Source organism: Vespa crabro, chromosome 7 (genome assembly GCF_910589235.1).
Source record: "Vespa crabro chromosome 7, iyVesCrab1.2, whole genome shotgun sequence".
Taxonomy (NCBI): domain Eukaryota; kingdom Metazoa; phylum Arthropoda; class Insecta; order Hymenoptera; family Vespidae; genus Vespa; species Vespa crabro.
In genome coordinates, this window is record NC_060961.1 from 8,272,746 (window position 1) to 8,291,441 (window position 18,696).

The window sequence follows — 18,696 nt, forward strand, 5'->3', positions numbered from 1 at the left end:
AACAAAATAAAGAAAATACACAAGGGGATAAACCGCAAAATTATTGTTACTTATGTATATCGTTTTCGACGATATTATTCTCGTTAGACTCTGACGACGACGGGAGATCCGAATAAAGAAAAAAAAAAGAAAGAAAGAGAAAAAAGAGAAAAACAATAAACAAATGAGACCTTCGAGATTAAAGATTACATGGATGACTGTTAGGAAAAGATAAATGGAAAAATAAAAGTCAAAAAATACGAAAAAGAAAAATAAGAGCAGAGGTATATACAAAAGAAATTAATAATAATAATAATAATAATAATAATAATAATAATAATAATAATAATAATAATAATAACAATAAAACACAAGCAAAACCTACTTTTTTGTTTTTCCACACCCCCACGGTTTGTCGTCTCATTTCTCTCACTTTTTTCCATAACCATATATATATATATACACTCCACCCTTTATATATATATACATATATAGTATATATATATATATATATATATATATATATAAATATTTTATATACAAAATTGATCCTCCTCCGCAGACTATTGACAGGCTTGGAACCGCAGGTGCTACGAAGAAGGTGCAGCCGGGTACGAATTGTCCACGGAAAATCGTTTTTTATCGTGTTCTCGAAGTGATAAAAAAAGAACGAAAAAAAAGAAAAAAAATAGAAAAAGAAAAAGAAAAAAGAAGGAAAAGGAAACAACATTTTTTTTTGTTAATGAGATGTAAATCCATTTTTTTCTTTTCGTTGAACCTATGCAGTTGACGACTCTTTTTTCTGTGTTGTCTGTTATTTTTCTAATTTCTTCTAATTCTCCTTCTGAAAAAAAAGAAACAAAAAAAAAGAAAAGGAATAAAAAAAATGATCTTCGACGAAAAGGATGAAAGAGGGAAGGAAAGAATGTTTTCATTAATTTTTTATCTCTTTGTATATCAAAGAAAAAGAAAGAAACGAGAAGAGAAAGAAAAGAAAGGAAAACAAAGAAAATTGAGTGAAAAAACATTTGGGAACGTTTTGTTTTTTTTCTTTGTTTCTATTGCGAAATCAACTACCACAACCCCACTTATTTATCAATTGTTATTGTGAAACTTCTTCTTTTGTTTGGTCGTTCGACTCACAAATTTCGCATTTTTTTATTCGCACATCTTCCCGACTTATCCTGTCATCATCATATTCCCTTATATCTCTACCGTCCTACCTCTCTGATGGATAAAAACCATCACCGTATTATCCTATCGTCATCCTTGTTAATTCCATTTCCTTTTCGTCTCATCGTTAGTGTCAAAAGAATCATCATATTTCGTTTTCCAGTAACGTATTTCAATCGCTAAATTTCACATATGTATTTCACTTCGTTTCTTCTTCGACGCACCACTCGTCACGATATATGGAAGAGATCGTATTTAAAACATTTAAGTTTTTCGTATTTGTTCTTATTTGTCACGATAAGTGACAAATGATTCTATCGATCGTAAGGATCAATCACTATCGACGTACATATTATCAATGAATGACGTTATCAACGACGTTAGATAATTAGATATGCTATATTGGTAATCGACGTTAACATACATATATATACGCGAAAATCGTCAACGCGATTTTCATTCCCCATAGCATGTGTGTCATAAACGTTCGAGAGAGATCGAATCGATCGATCATTTGATGATATATTCGTGATAATCGAATTATTGATATAATGGATCGGTAAACCCAGGATGTTTTAATTTCTTTTTCTTTTTTTTTAAAGAGAAAGAGAAAGAGAGAGAGAGAGAGAGAAAATTATCCTCGTAAAAATGAAATTTTTTTCTCGAATTCGTTTGGAAGAATCCGAAAAATGTAATATAAAAAATCATTTCCCGTTCATTCGGGATCAAAATCGATTAACACGTTCAAAGCTAATTGATTATTATCATTATTATTATTATTATTATTCTTATTTTTATTATTATTATTATTATTATTATTATTATTATTATTATTATTATTATTGTTATTATTATTATTGTTATTATTATTATTATTATTATTATTATTATTATTATTGTTATTATTATTATTATTATTATCATCGTCGTCGATTCTCTCGAACGATACTCCATGCGGATCATTTATTGTTGCGATGCATGAGAACACCACCGTTTTCCGTTCGTACCGTTTGCATGACGCATGTTTACGCTCGATATATTATGTATTACATACTCAATGCATCCACTCACCTTCCTCACCACCACCTTCATCATCTAGCTGTCATCATCTATCTCGTAAAGCGATTTGCAATTAAGGTAAACGAGAAATATATACAATGTAAAAAAAAAAAAGAAAAAAAGGAAAAGGAAAAGAACAAAAAAAAAAGAATTAAGAAAAAGAAAAAGAAGAAGGAAAAAAAACAAAATATCCGTGCAGTTCGGTCGATCGCTCGAGATATATTTTTCCTGCTATGATTCTATGTGATTTAGCTCGAAAGATTTCTACGAGATCTATCGCCGATCTAGACCGATATTTCGACTCGTATATCGTTCTACGTCGACCTTTGTAGTGACGATAGCAAAGAGATCGTTTCGTTTGTCCTGCACCTAATTGACTTACATGAATCGTTTTCTTCTGAACAAAAACGATCTATACTTAAATTTAATCAATCTAAATTTAAAAATTTCCATTTTACCTTTCTCTCAAAGTCTCTTCGTAGATATCGATATTTTTATTTTAATTCTTTTTTTTCTTGTTCTTTTTTTTTTGCAAAGTTATAATTCAACATATTTCTCATTAAAATCGATCAAACGAGATAAAGATTTGAATTCGTTATTAGAATTTGCTTGGAGACAAAAAAAATATCGAACGAGAGATAACGTGATTAAAAAAGAAAATTGAAATAATAGAAAAAATGGAAGAAAAGAAAGAATTGTTGATTCCACAGAAAAGAAAAGAGAAAATAAATGACTTGGCAGATACGAACCAATGCGATTTCTTTGCCCGTTACAATTTAAATATATTAAGTTATAAATACAATTATATGTTAAGTTTTATGGTTAAGTTAGCGATTAAGTCAGCAGAGGTTGGCGGTCCCTAACTCCGCAAAATTTTTTCTTCCGTTCGTTCGAAGGATCGACAAAGAAAAAAAAAAAGAAAAAAATTATCAAATCAATAAAAAATCTCTGATCACCAATCAGGATCGTATTAAAATGAGAAATGTTCTCTCTTTCGAATAAAAAAAAAGAAAAAAGATTTAAAATTCTTTTTGTCTCGAAAAAAAGACAAAGAAATGTTCAAAATCGTCTCGACCTTGATGATTTAAAAGAAAAAAATAACAAAAATAAAAACAAAAAATGAAAGAAACTAAAGAAAAAATAAATGATAAAATATATCGGTGTAATTTGAAAATGTTAAAAATGATCGATAAAATGATCGAACGATGAAAAATAACGGCGGAATTGGGTGACCTATGTTGGTTGAGCGAAGCATTATTAAACGTGGTGCCCCCAATATTCTAGCTTTCTGAGGAGGTAAGGATATTCTTCACCCGACAGAGAAGCACTTACAAGTCACGACCCTACTTCCTTCGTTTCCATTTTGCGTGAATCGCAAAACAAACAAACAAACAAACAAACAGATAGACAGACAAATAGACGAAAAGAAACGAACGAAGAAACAAATAAACAAACAAACAAACAAATATTCCTCGTATTATTACTTAAAAAAAAAACAACAAAAAAAAACGTAATACTGAAGTGTGTTTCGATGTTATTTTTGTTCCGTAGTCACTTTCTCTCTCTTTTTCTCTGGTGTGAGTCATATATGTTAATCGACTGTTGCCAATAGAAAATCATTCGTGTTATATTATCATTGTCTGTTTGCGCTATATATTTTCACATACATACATACAAACATACATACATACATATATACACTTGTTTGGATACTAATTCTTTCTTTAGAATGCCGGCGACACCCTCGAAGGAATTTAAAATTTAGACTCGATTTAATCCGATGTCTTACTTTCGTTGTAAGCTCATTTCTCTGTGTATGTATCTCTCTCTCTCTCCCTCTCTCTCTCTCTCTCTCTCTTTCTCTTTCTTTCTCTTTCTCTCTTTCTCTCTCTTTCTCTTTCTCTTTCTCTCTCTCTTTTTCTCTTTCTTTTTCTTTCTTTTTTCTTTCTCTCTTTCTCTCTCTCTCTCTCTCTCTCTCTCTCTCTCTCTCTCTCTCTCTCTCTCTCTCTCTCTCTCTTCTGTATGTGCGCGTATATGTATGTTCATATATACATACATATATATTGTTCCTTATTTTTTTTCTTTCTTTTTGTTTTGTTAAATAATTTTTCTTTCCCTTTGCCTTCCTTTTTCAAAAGAGGGAGGCTATAGAATTAAATCGACGTTTAAATTTTGAAACCTGTAATGGCGGTGGAACCAACCTTAGTTCGATGTCGTCACGTAGTTTCTCTTTTGTCTCATTCATCAGCATCAAACACCAACAACGACAATAACAACAATAACAACAACAAAAAACACCAAAAAAAAAGTCTCGATTTGCGACTACCGATAAAAAAAGGTTGTCCAAAAAACATATATATCTCATCAATCGATCGCTGACTTCATCTGACCCAGTATGTGTGCGTGTGCGTGCGATTTTTTTTGCTTTTTTTTTTTCTTAAAAAATCGTAGACAGCCGTTTTCTCTATATCTAGTTTCTCCTTTCTTGCGATAATATAAAGAAAAAATGAAAGACGAAAAAAAAGAGAAGAAAGACAACAGAAAAAATGATAATGAATAAATAAATAAAAAAATAAATAAATAAAAAAAGTAAACACAGATCGAATAAAAAAAATTTTATATATATATATATATATATATATATATATATATATAAAAGAAAAGAAATTATATATATAGAAGAAAAAAAGGTAAATAGAGAAAACATGTGAACTCGTCATATGATCCTAACAAGAGAGAGAGAGAAAATTTTCATTCCACCCCACTATTCCAGCATCTCTTAACCTTTGTGATCGTAGATAACGATCAGATGGATCGCGAGATGAAATACGCGATTCGACTTATCGTTCGTATTAGCATCTCGTAGAAAAACTCGTAGCACGAATTTAAACAAAATTGAAAAAAAAAAAACAAAACAAAAAGAAGGAAGAAAGAAAAAAGATAAGAATCGAAAAGAAAGAGAAAAGTCATTTAGTGCATCCGAAAATGACGCGAGCAGAGGGAAAAGTACATTTATTTTCATTAATCATTCTAATTCTCTATCTCTTTCTCTTTCTAAAACGTAGGAATGTACAATGACTAATTGATTTTCAGGTGAGAAAGAGAAAGTGAGAGAGAGAGAGAGAGAGAGAGAGAGAGAGAGAGAGAGAGAGAGAAACGCAATGTCGATTCGATCTGCTCGCGAGTTTTCACGTAGATATTATATTGCTTATGTAAAGAAATTTGCGTGTAAAAGGGTCACACATGCATGTTACAATCCTCCGATAGATGAGGGTGTCACGTGTTCGAGATAAACGATTAAACGTCACGTTATTAAGTATAAAAATGATATTCAACGTGGTTGTATTTTGAAAGTGGCTTTAAAAGAAAAAAAGAAAATAATACGATCGATATTGCCTGGAAAAATAAACAAAACGCAGCTTTCGTTTTTGGTTTCCCTCGTCGATTATCAGGACGGATAAAAGTTCTTCAGTAAAGAATGTCAAAAAATTTTTTGATTAATTATATAAATCGATCGCTCTTTCTCACGTGACTCGTTGGGCTAATATTTTTTCTTATAATTTTTTTTTTAATTTTTTTTTTAAATGCTCCAAATCACTATTAATACGCGACTGAAATGGTTTGGAAAAATAAAGTAATAATCGATTTTGAAAATCGTCTAGGAATATTTTTTCTTTCTTTTTTTTTTGCCCTATCTAAAGACTATTGTCTTTAAAATCTCTGCTTATGTAAAATAATCATAGTAGAAATTTTGTTTTATACAGTTTATTTAAAGTTTATGTTTTGTACAGTTTATTTTGTACAGTTTTTTTTGTACAGTTTTTCTTGTACAGTTTTATTGTCGGTCAATTTTAACAGATTAAGAAACAATATCGAAAATAATGAAAGATCTATCAAGCTGCTTTCGAAAGACATCGTTTTTTCTTTCTTTTTATTCTTACTTTTTTTTTCAATCTAACATCTAACATCACACGAGACGCTCTCGTTAACGGAGAAACCGTGATATATATCTCTTCTCTCTTCAGTAATGAGTAAAATATACCCATAGTTGTGATTAGCTGTTAGACACTTAGAGAGCTGTGTTACAACACTACTTTTTACTTATGTTTTATGCTTGAAATCGTTGCGAGTTCTCTCGTTATATTTATGAACAGACACACATATATATATATATATATATATATATATATATATATATATATGTATATGTATGTATATGGATATTGTCTCGGTGATAGCTCGCAACGAGTGCCACTTAAATGCGGCCTGCTGATGCCAGAGTAGATCAGACGATTTTTAGGTACGTACACACGAAGAAAGGAAGGAGGAAAAAAGAAAAAAAACAAGAATTAGAAAAAAACAAAAAAAGAGACACGTACATAATATACGTCCTATTCCTATTTAAATCTAATCCTAATCCTAAATAATGTGAACCTCTAATCGTCAAATATAAATATACACATACATATATATATTTATATATTTATATATTTATATATTTATATATATACATATATATATGTATATATATATATAATCCCAACACTACCATGGATACGTATATAATGTACACTGAAAGAAACACTTGTTCGTATTGTTGGTTTTTTCAAACCGCTGCATGCCGTAAAAGTATATACATACATACATATCTAGCTCGAGTATGACTATCATTTCGACCGAACTAATCTAATACATATTAAGTATTGTTAATTCATTGGATATATATCTATTATATACCTATATTAAAAAAAGGAAAAACAGACCAAAGATAAATTTTCGAAAATTCGTAAAATTAACAATAATATCAATTATTAAAAAAGAAAAAATCTATAGAGATTACAAGACTGAACATCGTAATTGTAATTTATATAAATATATATATATCGAATAAAAAGAGATGTTGAATAAAAAGAGATAATTTTTGAAATCAGTAAAATGAAGTAGAAATGTTTTGGTCATGCTCGGGCTTGGCGGAGAGAGACGGTAGAGTAAAGAAGCCTCCGTCGCTCATCGCCATCAAACAGCCGTTGTTGTCGTCGTCGTCGTCGTCGTCGTCGTCGTCGTCGTCGTCGTCGTCGTCGTCGTCGTCGTCGTCGTCGTCGAGGCCGACGGAGCCACAAGACCAATCCTCTCCTGGACGACGAATTTTTTCGCAGCTGGAGGAACTCAGAACAGAGCTGCAGCGAAGGGATCAGGAACTCATGGGTATGTCGGCGAAGATGAAAACTCTGGAGGAACAACATCAGGATTATCAACGACACATAGCCGTACTGAAGGAGTCCCTATGCGCGAAAGAGGAACATTATAATATGTTACAAGCGGACGTAAGTAAAACCAATTAATTATTTACGACGTAGAAATTATTTGCTTTTTCTTTTCTTTTCTTTTCTTTTCTTTTTTCTTTTGTCTTTTTAATAGGAAATATTTATAACGATTCGAGAGATTTGTGTCCAGAGTAATAGATCGCGATAGTTACTTTAAAGTAAAGAAAAAAAAAAAAAAGAAAAAAATAGTTCCATGATATTATTAAAGATTACAATAAGAATGTATATCAGTGGGTAATGTCCGATCGTTCGTATTATTCTAATTCTTTGTAAAATGTTGATAATCGTATTTTACGACGTTAGAAATGATCAAACTAAGATAAGTCGATTGATTGATTGGATGAGTGTAGTAGCAAGGAATTAACTGTAACCTCTATGTGACGTTGTACCGTAACAACCGGGCAAACCTGCAAAGCTGCAAAGCTGCGAAATCGAATTTGGGAGAGCCCACCAACGGGGAAAAGGAGGAAGGCCAAGAGAGCTGCAGTAGGAAACTGGGTCGTGGGAAGCATTTCTCTTGGCCTCTCCTCGCGTGTCGCTTCGAATCATAGCGTAAACTCCGATAGTATAAACGTTGCGTGTACTTTCGACTTTATTCTCGATTCTTTTTTTTGTTTCTTTTTTTGTTTCTTTTTTTTCCTATTATCACCTCGTATATCCGTTCATTTATTTCCGGTTGTTTATTGTGCATCCAACTTGGTCGTTATCATTCTCGTTGTTTATCCGTATGCCATGCGTTTGTGCCGGCACGTATTTATTCGCAGGTCGAGGAAATGCGGCAAAGGTTGGAGGAGAAGAATAGGATGATCGAGAAGAAGACACAGGCAGCTATGCAGGCGCAACAGGAACGAAATCGCATGAACAACGAGCTAACTGAACTTAAGGATCACATGGATATCAAAGATCGAAAGATCAACGTTCTTCAGCGCAAGGTAAGATGTCTTTTTCTTTTCTTTCTTCATATGTATTCTTTTCTTTTTTCTCCTATTACAATCGTTTAATTTGTACAAATGTCAGACAAGATTTGTCTTGTCGATTTCGAACATCGAAATAATATTGATATGATCTGTTCAAAGTTTCGTTAAACCAACGAGACAAAAACAAATCATTTGAAAAATTCATTTTAAGTTTGTCATTTCATTCAGTAAGTTATCATGTCGTTTCGTAATAATAATTAATTTTCGAACGGAACAAGTATAAATACATCTTGTTTTTATATTAAATAATTGTTTTATGTCAAAATTTACATATGAAATTAAAATAAAATTTATCTATTTCTCTTTTTGGATGTTCGAAGATTAATAGAATTTCTAATAAATTACAAAATGCGTGTCATGCGCGTGGATTCGATGATGAATATACGGTATGTTATTATTAGATATTCATCCATTAAGTAGGAATGTTAAATATAAAGCGTTATATTATTTTCGAATCATAAGGTAATAATTCCTTCGTAAGCTTACCTTTTTCGTTTTATATTATTTTGTCTTTAATTTAAGTTATCACAATTTTTTAATTTTGTGTAAACATTTGTGTATCTCGTCATCGGCTTTATATCAATAAATTATCATTTAGATTGTGTTGTCTTTGATTTATTTGACATTATTATATATTATCATGCATACCCTTATTACTTGATTTATTATATATTATCATACATACCCTTATTATTTTATCTGTCTTGTTTATAAATTTTATATTTGTACAATGTTCTGTTATAGGTTCTGTTAATTTATCCAAACATTCTTAAATTAAATTTTATTAAGAATATTATCGTCCTAAACAGTACGTTAAATAATAGAACACGCTCTTAGTTCTATCAAAACCTAGATGAAAAAAATACAAAGGTGAGTCCTCATTCCAGGTAAGTGGTAATTATATTAGTTTCTTATATATATGAATATACTAAATTATTCGACTAAATATTTAAGTGATACCCAGTTAAACAGAACTAATGAGGTACACAATCCGAACGCATGATTATCATTATCAACTTAACTCTAATAGCTAATATATATCACGAATGTAAATGAGAAACATTTGTGAAATGTAAACAGACCGATTTGATATAATTTGCAGTAAATTCAAATATGTAGATATATCTAGAAAAAAATAATATCTAGATATATCGAATATATGTACATGAATATAAATGCAATGTACGTTTTTATCTTCAATTAATCTTCAATTTATCTTCAATCAATTAATATTATCTTTAACAAGAATGTTGAAGTTAACTGGTGTTTGTGCTGCCAATGGGTATTAAGATACGGATTGATGGTAGGGATGATGGGAATTATTAAAAGAACCAAAAGTTCAGACAAAAGTATGTCTATAACTACAGATCGAAAATCTGGAGGATCTGCTGAAGGAAAAGGACAACCAAGTTGATATGACGAGAGCCCGGTTAACGGCTATGCAGGCACACCATTGCAGTAGCGAGGGTGCACTTAGCACTTTGGAAGAAGCTATAGAAGATAAGGAAAAGCAAATGGCGCAACTTAGAGAACAGAGGGATCGTGCGGAACAAGAGAAACAGGAAGAGAGGGAACTGCACGAGCGTGAGATCGCCGAATACAAAATGAAGATACATGCTCTCGAGTCAGAGGTTAGTGGGACTTTTTGTTGTTCATCAATTCTTTTTTTCTTTTTCAAATGAAATTTATCCACGAATATTAATCCAATTTTGAAACTGTTCACCAACATTGTAGGTCTCATTTGTTCGAAAGATAAAATTTTTCTCTTGGAATATTAAACCTCGAGGGATCGAGTTTTATCGAATGAAACGATATAAAATTGTTTTGTTTTTCTTTCTCTTTTTTTTTTGTGAAACATAGTATAAAAAAGATATTTTAATTTTCTTTGAAGGAGGAAAGAAGGGAAGGTGACGGCGGGAGAGAGACGATTCTTTCATATTTCACACGAGACAGTTAGATAAAAGTAGTTTTATTCATCAGAAAATGTTCACTTGAGTACATTATTCCCAAAGGGGTGTATTCCAGAGCCCCTTAGATCTCTATAAAGCTTCACTTTTCTTTCGCCGTGTCTCTTTCCAAACTGTACCAATATATATATATATATATATATATATATATATATATATATATATTTTTTTTTTTTAAATTGGTTTATATGTAAAAATTAAGAAAAAAAGAAAAAAAAGGAAAAAGAAAGAGAGAAAGAGCAACATCGTAATCTCTCTTTTTTTTTGTTATCAATTTTATTAATATCATTCTGTTAAATTTGGTTGATGATCAGGTTGAGAAACTTGGTGCCCGATTGGAAAGGGCACAAGCTGAAAAGGATCGGCTCGAGGCAAAACTCGAGAGCTCACAATCTGAATTAGGAAAGAGCAAAGCAGAACTTGACAAAGCGGCATCCGAGGTCGGTCGCAGTGGTGCCGATTGGGAAGCAGCAAAGCAAAGACTTGCTAGGTTGGAATTGGAGAACGAAAGACTCAGGCATGATATCGAGAGATCACAGTCGAGCTTCGGTAGGAGTACATTGAATTCGTCTCAGGAGATGGATAGAATTCAAGAGAGAGCAGAGAAAACGGCTGCAGATTTAAGAAGAGCTCAAGCTGAACTTAGGGTTACACAGGCTGATAACGAGAGGGCAAGAGCCGAAGCTGCTGCCCTTCAAGAAAAGGTAAGATCACGTTGGTTATATCAAATCATTTTTTATAATTATTTGAAATTATTTGAAATAAAATTCTCATAAGAATGTATTAATTTCTTTTGTTGAGAGGATGAGGGAGAGGAGGTATTTTAAATAGAAATTACAAATAGTCGTAAGAATTCTTGAAAAAAATATTTTTTTTCAAAAATTATTGCCCATCGATCAAATTGGCATAATTCCTTATCAACGTCTTATATTCAATATTTATCCTTGCCTAAAGTTCAACATTCAAAATTTGGATGGTCAAACTTCTAGATGGTTAAACTTTGAAAAGGATCGATCAATCTCCAATTTTCTTGAACAATCGGCATTTAATTTGGAATCAATTTACATATACCCATCTGTCTCGTCACCTTGCCTTCGCGTTCATCGCGGAAACTCATGGAACCAATGAAGAATCAATTTCTAATCAGAGCATCGTTCTCTCCTTCTGGCTATCGTTAGCTACTATCTGCCTGATAGAAACCCATCTTCACGTTTAGGGGAAAGCAAAATCGATAACGATCTTCTCGACTAAGCGACTGGAAAATTGTTCAGAAATTGACCAAACTTGATCCCTAAAGGAAGACACCTAAATAGACTATACAATTGTTTTAAATAGAATTTTCTTTGAGATAGTTATAAAGTTAAACAAGTCGGATTACCGATCCTACCACAAACTTAGTATCGATTATAGCTGACTCGTCGTGATCTTAAACATTTTATTAAACTTTTAGAAAAATTGTAGTAAACGTTTTATTAAAATTTCTCTGTTTTTTTCTCTTCCTTTTGACTGAAATCATTTTTATCATTTATTTGTATTGTAATATTGTATCATTCGATGACGTATATAATGTTTTCTATCATACAACGCTCGAGGTGATTACAACCAATAATAGAAAAATGAATAGGTTAATCTTGGTTCGATTCAAACAATATATAATATATAGATACATAGAGAGAGAAAGAGAGAGAGAGAGAGAGAGAGAGACAGAAACGTATCTACGTCACTTTAATTATGGATCATAACGAGCAACGAGTATGTACTTAAATTACGGTCTCATATATCCTGTGTCACGTGTTTTGTAGTGTACGTGAAACTATATAGCTATTATTATCGGAGGCAGAGACCATGTGAAATGTAGGTTAATCCTTTTGCTATTTAATAAGTCAGAAGAACCTGCTCGCTAAAGTACAGAAATAATGTTCAAGTTAACGATTATTTTCTTGATAAGATATTAATGAAAGAATGAAAATATCTTTTAAAGAGGTTGGCCGACGCTTTAATCGTAAAAATATTTATTAATATAATAAAATATTTATGAGACTTCTCTTCTCTCTCTTTCTCTCTCTCTCTCTCTCTCTCTCTCTCTCTCTCTTTCTCTTTCTCTCTTTCTCTCTTTCGCATCTTAATAGTGACTTGATTCCGAAATGTTTGTTAAAAGGTTGAGAAGAGTCAAGGCGAAGTGTACAGGCTAAAAGCTAGATTAGAAAATGCACAGACCGAACAAGAGAGTCTTCGCGAGGAATATGATCGGGCACAATCATCAGCTGCTCGTCTTCATTCCGAGAGAGACAAAGCTATAGCCGAACTCGAAAAGTCCCAAGAGGAACTTGAACGTACTCAGGCCACGCTCGGCAAAGCACAATTGCAACAAGACAAATTACAGAATTTACTCGATAAGACACAAAGCGAGGTGGACAAACTTCAAGAAAAGCTCGACAAGTCACAAACCGAAGTTCGTAGGGTAAGTAATAGATTAGAAAGGACGATAACGAAAAGAAAACAAGAAATAAAAACAAATTATTTCTCTTTTAGATGCAAATGGAAAGAGAAAAGCAAAGTTATGACTTTGAAAATTTGCAAAGTCAACTGGATAAGGCATTGGGTCAATCAACCAGGATGCAAAAGGAACGAGAGACGATACAGTTGGAAGTTGATCGTCTCCAAGACAAATACGAGAAGGCTCAGGTGAGTGATTAATTTTTTTTTTAATTAAAATGATACTACTAAGCAGACGGTTTGAGCAGAAAGAATGAGGTTTTTATTTTCGCACCGTAGATGATCATGCAGCGACTTCAAAAGGAAAGAGACACCTTCCAAGTAGAAACTGAAACGTTGAACGAGAGGATAGAGTTCCAACAGAGTCAAATAGGCAAGATGCAGCGTGAAAAGGAGAACGTATTATCCGAGCTCGAGTTGGTCAAGGAGAGATGGGACAAGACGCACAATTCTCATCAGAAGTTAACCGTTAGTTGCGTAGAAGTTAGAAATAAAAAAATGTTATAGATTAATCGTAACTCTAACTTTGATCATTTCCTGTTCACTTGATACAGCTCGAACGGGACGACGCATTGACAGAGGTTAAGATTCTAAAAGAGAAACTTGACAAAGCCCAATACTCCGTAACAAAAGCACACGAAGAGCGTGAGAACACGAGCAAGGAGTTTGAGAAAATGTTGGAGAAGTACGACAGGTAGGAAATCCATCAATCTTTATTTTCGATTTGACGAACATTCGATCTAATAATTCTTAATTTTTGGTATTCAGAGCTCAGAGTGACGTGTATCGACTACAAAATCGAATCGAAGTTATGGAAGCGGACAAGGATCGATTGGAGCTCGAAGCCGACAAGCAACAGATGTTGACGGCAAAGAGCAGAGAGGATGCACGTAAAGCTCAGGAAGAATTGGCCAGGGTCCAGGAGATGTACGACAGGGCTGCATTACAGCTCGGTCGAACTAAGGAACAGGAGGAGAAATCGAAGGAGGATCTGGACAGGCTGGCGGTCGATCTCGAAATGATGCGAGAACGATACGAGAAGTCGCAAATAGAATTGCGCCGTTTACAGAATGAACGAGAAAAGTTGGTAGGTGACAACGAGCGAATAAGTTTCGAATTGGATCGGGCGCATTCGCAATTAAACAAGGCCCAAGCGGCAACGGAGAAAACCCAGGAGGAATTGGCTCGTATGCAACTGGAGATCGAAAAGATGTACGAGAAACACGACCGCCAGCAGGCCGAGGTAAGGAAGGCTCAAGCCGAGGCGGAGAGATCAAAGGCTGAGGTTGAGAGTGCACGCGTCGAGTGCGAGAGGTACGCCGCGCGATTCGGTAAATATCAGGAGAGCCAGGGACGGCAGAAGGAGGAGCACGAATTGGCGAAGCTGGAGGTCGAGAGGCTACGCGATCGTCTGGAGAAGGCACTGGCGGAGTTGGAGCGCGCGAGGAAGGCCGAGCAGGACGCTTCGAGGTTGCGCGCCGACTTGGAACGAGCGGAGGGCGTTCGAGGTAAATACCAGTACGAGCAGGAAAAATGGCAGAGCGAGGGTAGTAGGCTACAGCAGGAGGTCGAGAAGCTGAGGGAGCGTCTCGAGGGTCGCGAGTCCGAGCTGAAGAGGCAACAGTCGAGCAACGCCGAGCTCGAGGAGAAGCTGCACGAGACGCAGCTTCAGCTCGAGCGTGCTCGCGAAGAAACTAACAAGGCGAATACGGTACAAGAGAGGAATCGCGGCGAAGTTGAGAGAGCTAGGATCGAAACCGAGAAGATACGAGATCGGCACGATAAGATCAAGACTAAGGCTGACGCGCTCGAGGCGGATAACGAGAAGCTCCGCGTCGAGATCGTTAGGCTCGAGAGATTGATGCAGACCGAGGGTAAGACGAGATCGGAGAGCGCGAGCATCGAGGTGGAACGTTTGAGAGCTAGCCTGGACAAGGCGATGACCGCTCGAAATCAGGTAGAGCTTGAGGCTGGTAGATTGGCTAAGGAACTTGAGAAGGCTCATATGCAGACGGTCAAGTATCAAGAGGCAGCCGAGTTGAACAAAAAGGAACTAGAGCGTTTAGCCGCCGAGATGACCTTGCTAAGAGAGGAGAGGGACGCGCTCCGTCAGGAGATACGCCGTATTCAACAGCAACAGCAGCAACAGCAGCAGTTACCGGTAGCGGCCACCGAGGAGATGGCAAGGCTGCAGCACGAACTTCAACTTGCTCAGCGAGAACGCGACAAGATGGCGGCCATCTTGGAGAACAGGGAAAAACATTCGGAGAAAATCGAGAAGGTTAAGGAGAAGCTCGAGGCCGAGGCAAAACAGTTACAGATCGAGAGGGATCAGTTGGTGATACAGCTGGAAAAATCGCAGGAGATGTTAGTAAACTTCCAACAGGAATTGAACTCGAACGAGGCGGAACTCGAGCGTCAGCGCGAAGAGGTGCGCCGTCTTCAGCAGCTACAGCAACAACGAGTGCACGCGCAGACGCCCGATCGTGCCGCCAAGGAAGCTCTCGAGGCAAACATGAGGGAGGTTCATCGATTAAATCAACAGATACAAACGCTCACGCAGGCACAAACGAAGGAACGCCAAAGAGCAGAGCAATCGGAGAAACGCGTTCAAGAACTTCAAAGGCAGATCGCCACGAGGGGAGTCGAAAGTGGGGCTGCTACAGCTGCCACCGAGGCCCAACTCGAACAATGGAGGAAACTTTGCGAAACAGAGAAACAACGTGCGGACGCTGCCGAAAGACAGGCGACGGATCTACAGAAGCATATCCAAACGACCGAGAGACAATTACACGCCCATCAACAACAAATACAGCAGATGCAAGTGACGATTCAACAGCAGCAACAACAGATACAACAGCAACAGCAGCCGTCGCAAGCGCAAAACGGGCAGGAGGCTGCAAGGTTACGAAAGGAGCTCGAGCGCGCTCAAGAGGACATTAAACAGGCCGCGGTCGAACGCGAGAGGTTCCAGGCGCAGCTTGAGATGCTGTGCCAGGAAATCGAGAAAAATCAGGTTAGCAGCAGCGTCATGTTATCATCACCATCACTACCACCTCTCTCATCACTACGATCACCATCACTACAACTACTACTACTACTACTACTACTACTACTACTACAAAGCACAACTACAGCGATAATTACAACTGGCACAATCCTCATTCATTCTGCGCACTTCTGCCCGGACTCTGCGTTCATTATTATCACTCGCATCGGTGGAGTCACGTGACGCAGTCCACGTGAAGTTATCTCTTTATCACTACCTATATATCACTCTTTATGTCTTTCTCTCTCTCTCTCTCTCCCTCTCTCTCTCTCTCTCTCTCTCTCTCTCTCTATCTCTATCTCTTCACTCACTCTCTTTGTCTCTATCATCATCATCACAATCATTGTGATCTTCGTCGATGGTGATGCGGCGGGAGCTGAAGCGGCCGCTCATTTATAAACAAAACCGAGAGTTCTCTTCGACGGATGTTTATATTTGTCTCTCTCTCTCTCTCTCTCTCTCTCTCTCTCTCTCTCTCTTTCTCTCTCTCTCTCTCTCTCTCTCTCTCTCTCTCTCTCTCTCTCTCTCTCTTTCTCTCTCTCTTTCTCTTTCTCTCGGAGACATATGTATATATGTAGCACAAAATAACAAAAAGATCAATCAGATCGAGAAGGCAAAAAAAAATAAAATAAAAAATATGTACATAGAAACAAAACGCATCCACGTTGCACTAAATCACGAGCACTACTTTCTTCACGCCTTGTTGTTAAAAGAAAAAAAATAAGAAACAGAAACAAACAAAACAAAAATCAAAAATACAAAAAATAAAAACAATACCTTCTCGAGTCGCCGCAGCACGCTACGTTATGCAGCACGACGCAACATTTTTATAATCGCCTTCATCGTCGTTCTTTTGATATATTATTATTGTTATTATTAATATTTTACTTATTTTCTATTATCATTATTATTATGTTTTAATTATTATCATTATCATTATCATTATCATTATCATTATCATCAATTAATCACTTTTATTGTCATTATTTATCTTTGCTGCACTACTGCGGATTGTCAGACAATCTGCAAAAGTTGAACAATTCACCATCAATTTTTCGATTTTTCTCAGTATTTTTTTTGTGTTATTTTTATTTTGAAGACGTTCGATATTTTCTATCAGATTGTAATTGCAATTGTTCTTATTTATTATTATTATTATTCCTCTCATTATTATTCTTATTATTATTTTTATTATTATTATTATTATTATTATTATTATTATTATTATTATTATTATTATTATTATTATTATTATTATTATTATTATTATTATTATTATTATTATTATTATTATTATTATTATTATTATTATTATTATTATTATTATTTATTATTATTATTATTATTATTATTATTATTATTATTATTATTATTATTATTATTATTATTATTATTATTATTATTATTATTATTATTATTATTATTATTATTATTATTATTATTATTATTATTATTATTATTATTATTATTATTATTATTATTATTATTATTATTATTATTATTATTATTATTATTATTATTATTATTATTATTATTATTATTATTATTATTATTATTATTATTATTATTATTATTATTATTATTATTATTATTATTATTATTATTATTATTATTATTATTATTATTATTATTATTATTATTATTATTATTATTATTATTATTATTATTGTTGTTGTTGTTGTTATTATTATTACTATTATTACGACTATCATTATTCGGAATGTTATCAGAAAGAAGGCGTGGACAATGCTTCATCGCGTGAAATCCAATGTAAAATAATATCGTTAAACCGAAGAAAAAGAAATTCTAATTATCTTATGATCCTTTTTCTTTCTTTTTTGCTCCATATGCTTCGTTGAGCTTATAAAGATGCTTCTTAGCAATATCACAGCTTTAGAACAATTAGCATGGTCGTGTCCACACCTTCTCAATCATATTTGCTATATTGTTATTCTTACTTATTGTATGCGTGTGAAACGCAACGATTACGATTTACGATCTTTTTATTTAAATCTTTTGTATTTATTTTTATGTACATCCGATTTAATATAATAACTATTTTAAATATTTTATGAATACTTCATAGGAAGAGATCGTGCATCGTGATCACGCGTACAAAGATTTTGATTGTACATACATATGCATTTATATAATTATTATTATTATTTATTATTATTACTAGTATTATTATAATTATTATTATTTTATTATTATTATTATTATTATTATTATTACTACTAGTATTATTATTATTATTATTATTATTATTATTATTATTATTATTATTATTATTATTATTATTATTATTACTATTATTATTTAATTATTATTTTATTTTATTATTATTATTATTATTATTATTATTATTATTATTATTATTATTATTATTATTATTATTATTATTATCGCAATATAGCTGTAGATATCGAAGAGCGTTATTATTTATGCGCTGACACGCAAGATTTGATCGCATTATTATAATTTTTCTACATACGTATATATGTATATACTTATATATGTATATATATATATTTATATACTCTTAAAGTTTAAACTGTGATTATCTCGAGTCGAAGTTGTTATAGATCTAAGGAAAGATAGAAAAACAGAAAGTAAGAAAAAGAAAAAAGGGTAGGAAAGAAATGACAAACAAACAACTCGGCATAGCCACA

The 18,696-nt window shown here is 33.7% G+C and overlaps 1 protein-coding gene across 8 annotated transcripts in view; it reads left to right on the forward strand.

Annotated features, from left to right (window-relative positions):
* LOC124425635 (trichohyalin) overlaps window positions 1–18,696 on the forward strand; it is an 85,783-nt gene that overhangs the window by 57,639 nt on the left and 9,448 nt on the right. For 3 of the 8 annotated variants that reach the window (XM_046966205.1, XM_046966206.1, XM_046966208.1), the window contains 9 exons: window positions 7,368–7,535; window positions 8,300–8,467; window positions 9,880–10,143; window positions 10,794–11,183; window positions 12,638–12,940; window positions 13,012–13,164; window positions 13,255–13,443; window positions 13,530–13,669; window positions 13,744–15,991. In XM_046966205.1, the coding sequence (XP_046822161.1) occupies window positions 7,368–7,535; window positions 8,300–8,467; window positions 9,880–10,143; window positions 10,794–11,183; window positions 12,638–12,940; window positions 13,012–13,164; window positions 13,255–13,443; window positions 13,530–13,669; window positions 13,744–15,991 (4,023 nt within the window). Of the gene's footprint in view, window positions 1–541; window positions 591–3,495; window positions 3,508–4,865; window positions 6,512–7,367; window positions 7,536–8,299; window positions 8,468–9,879; window positions 10,144–10,793; window positions 11,184–12,637; window positions 12,941–13,011; window positions 13,165–13,254; window positions 13,444–13,529; window positions 13,670–13,743; window positions 15,992–18,696 lie in introns of those variants that run through there. The other 5 variants (XM_046966203.1, XM_046966204.1, XM_046966209.1 and 2 more) reach the window with 3 other exon arrangements.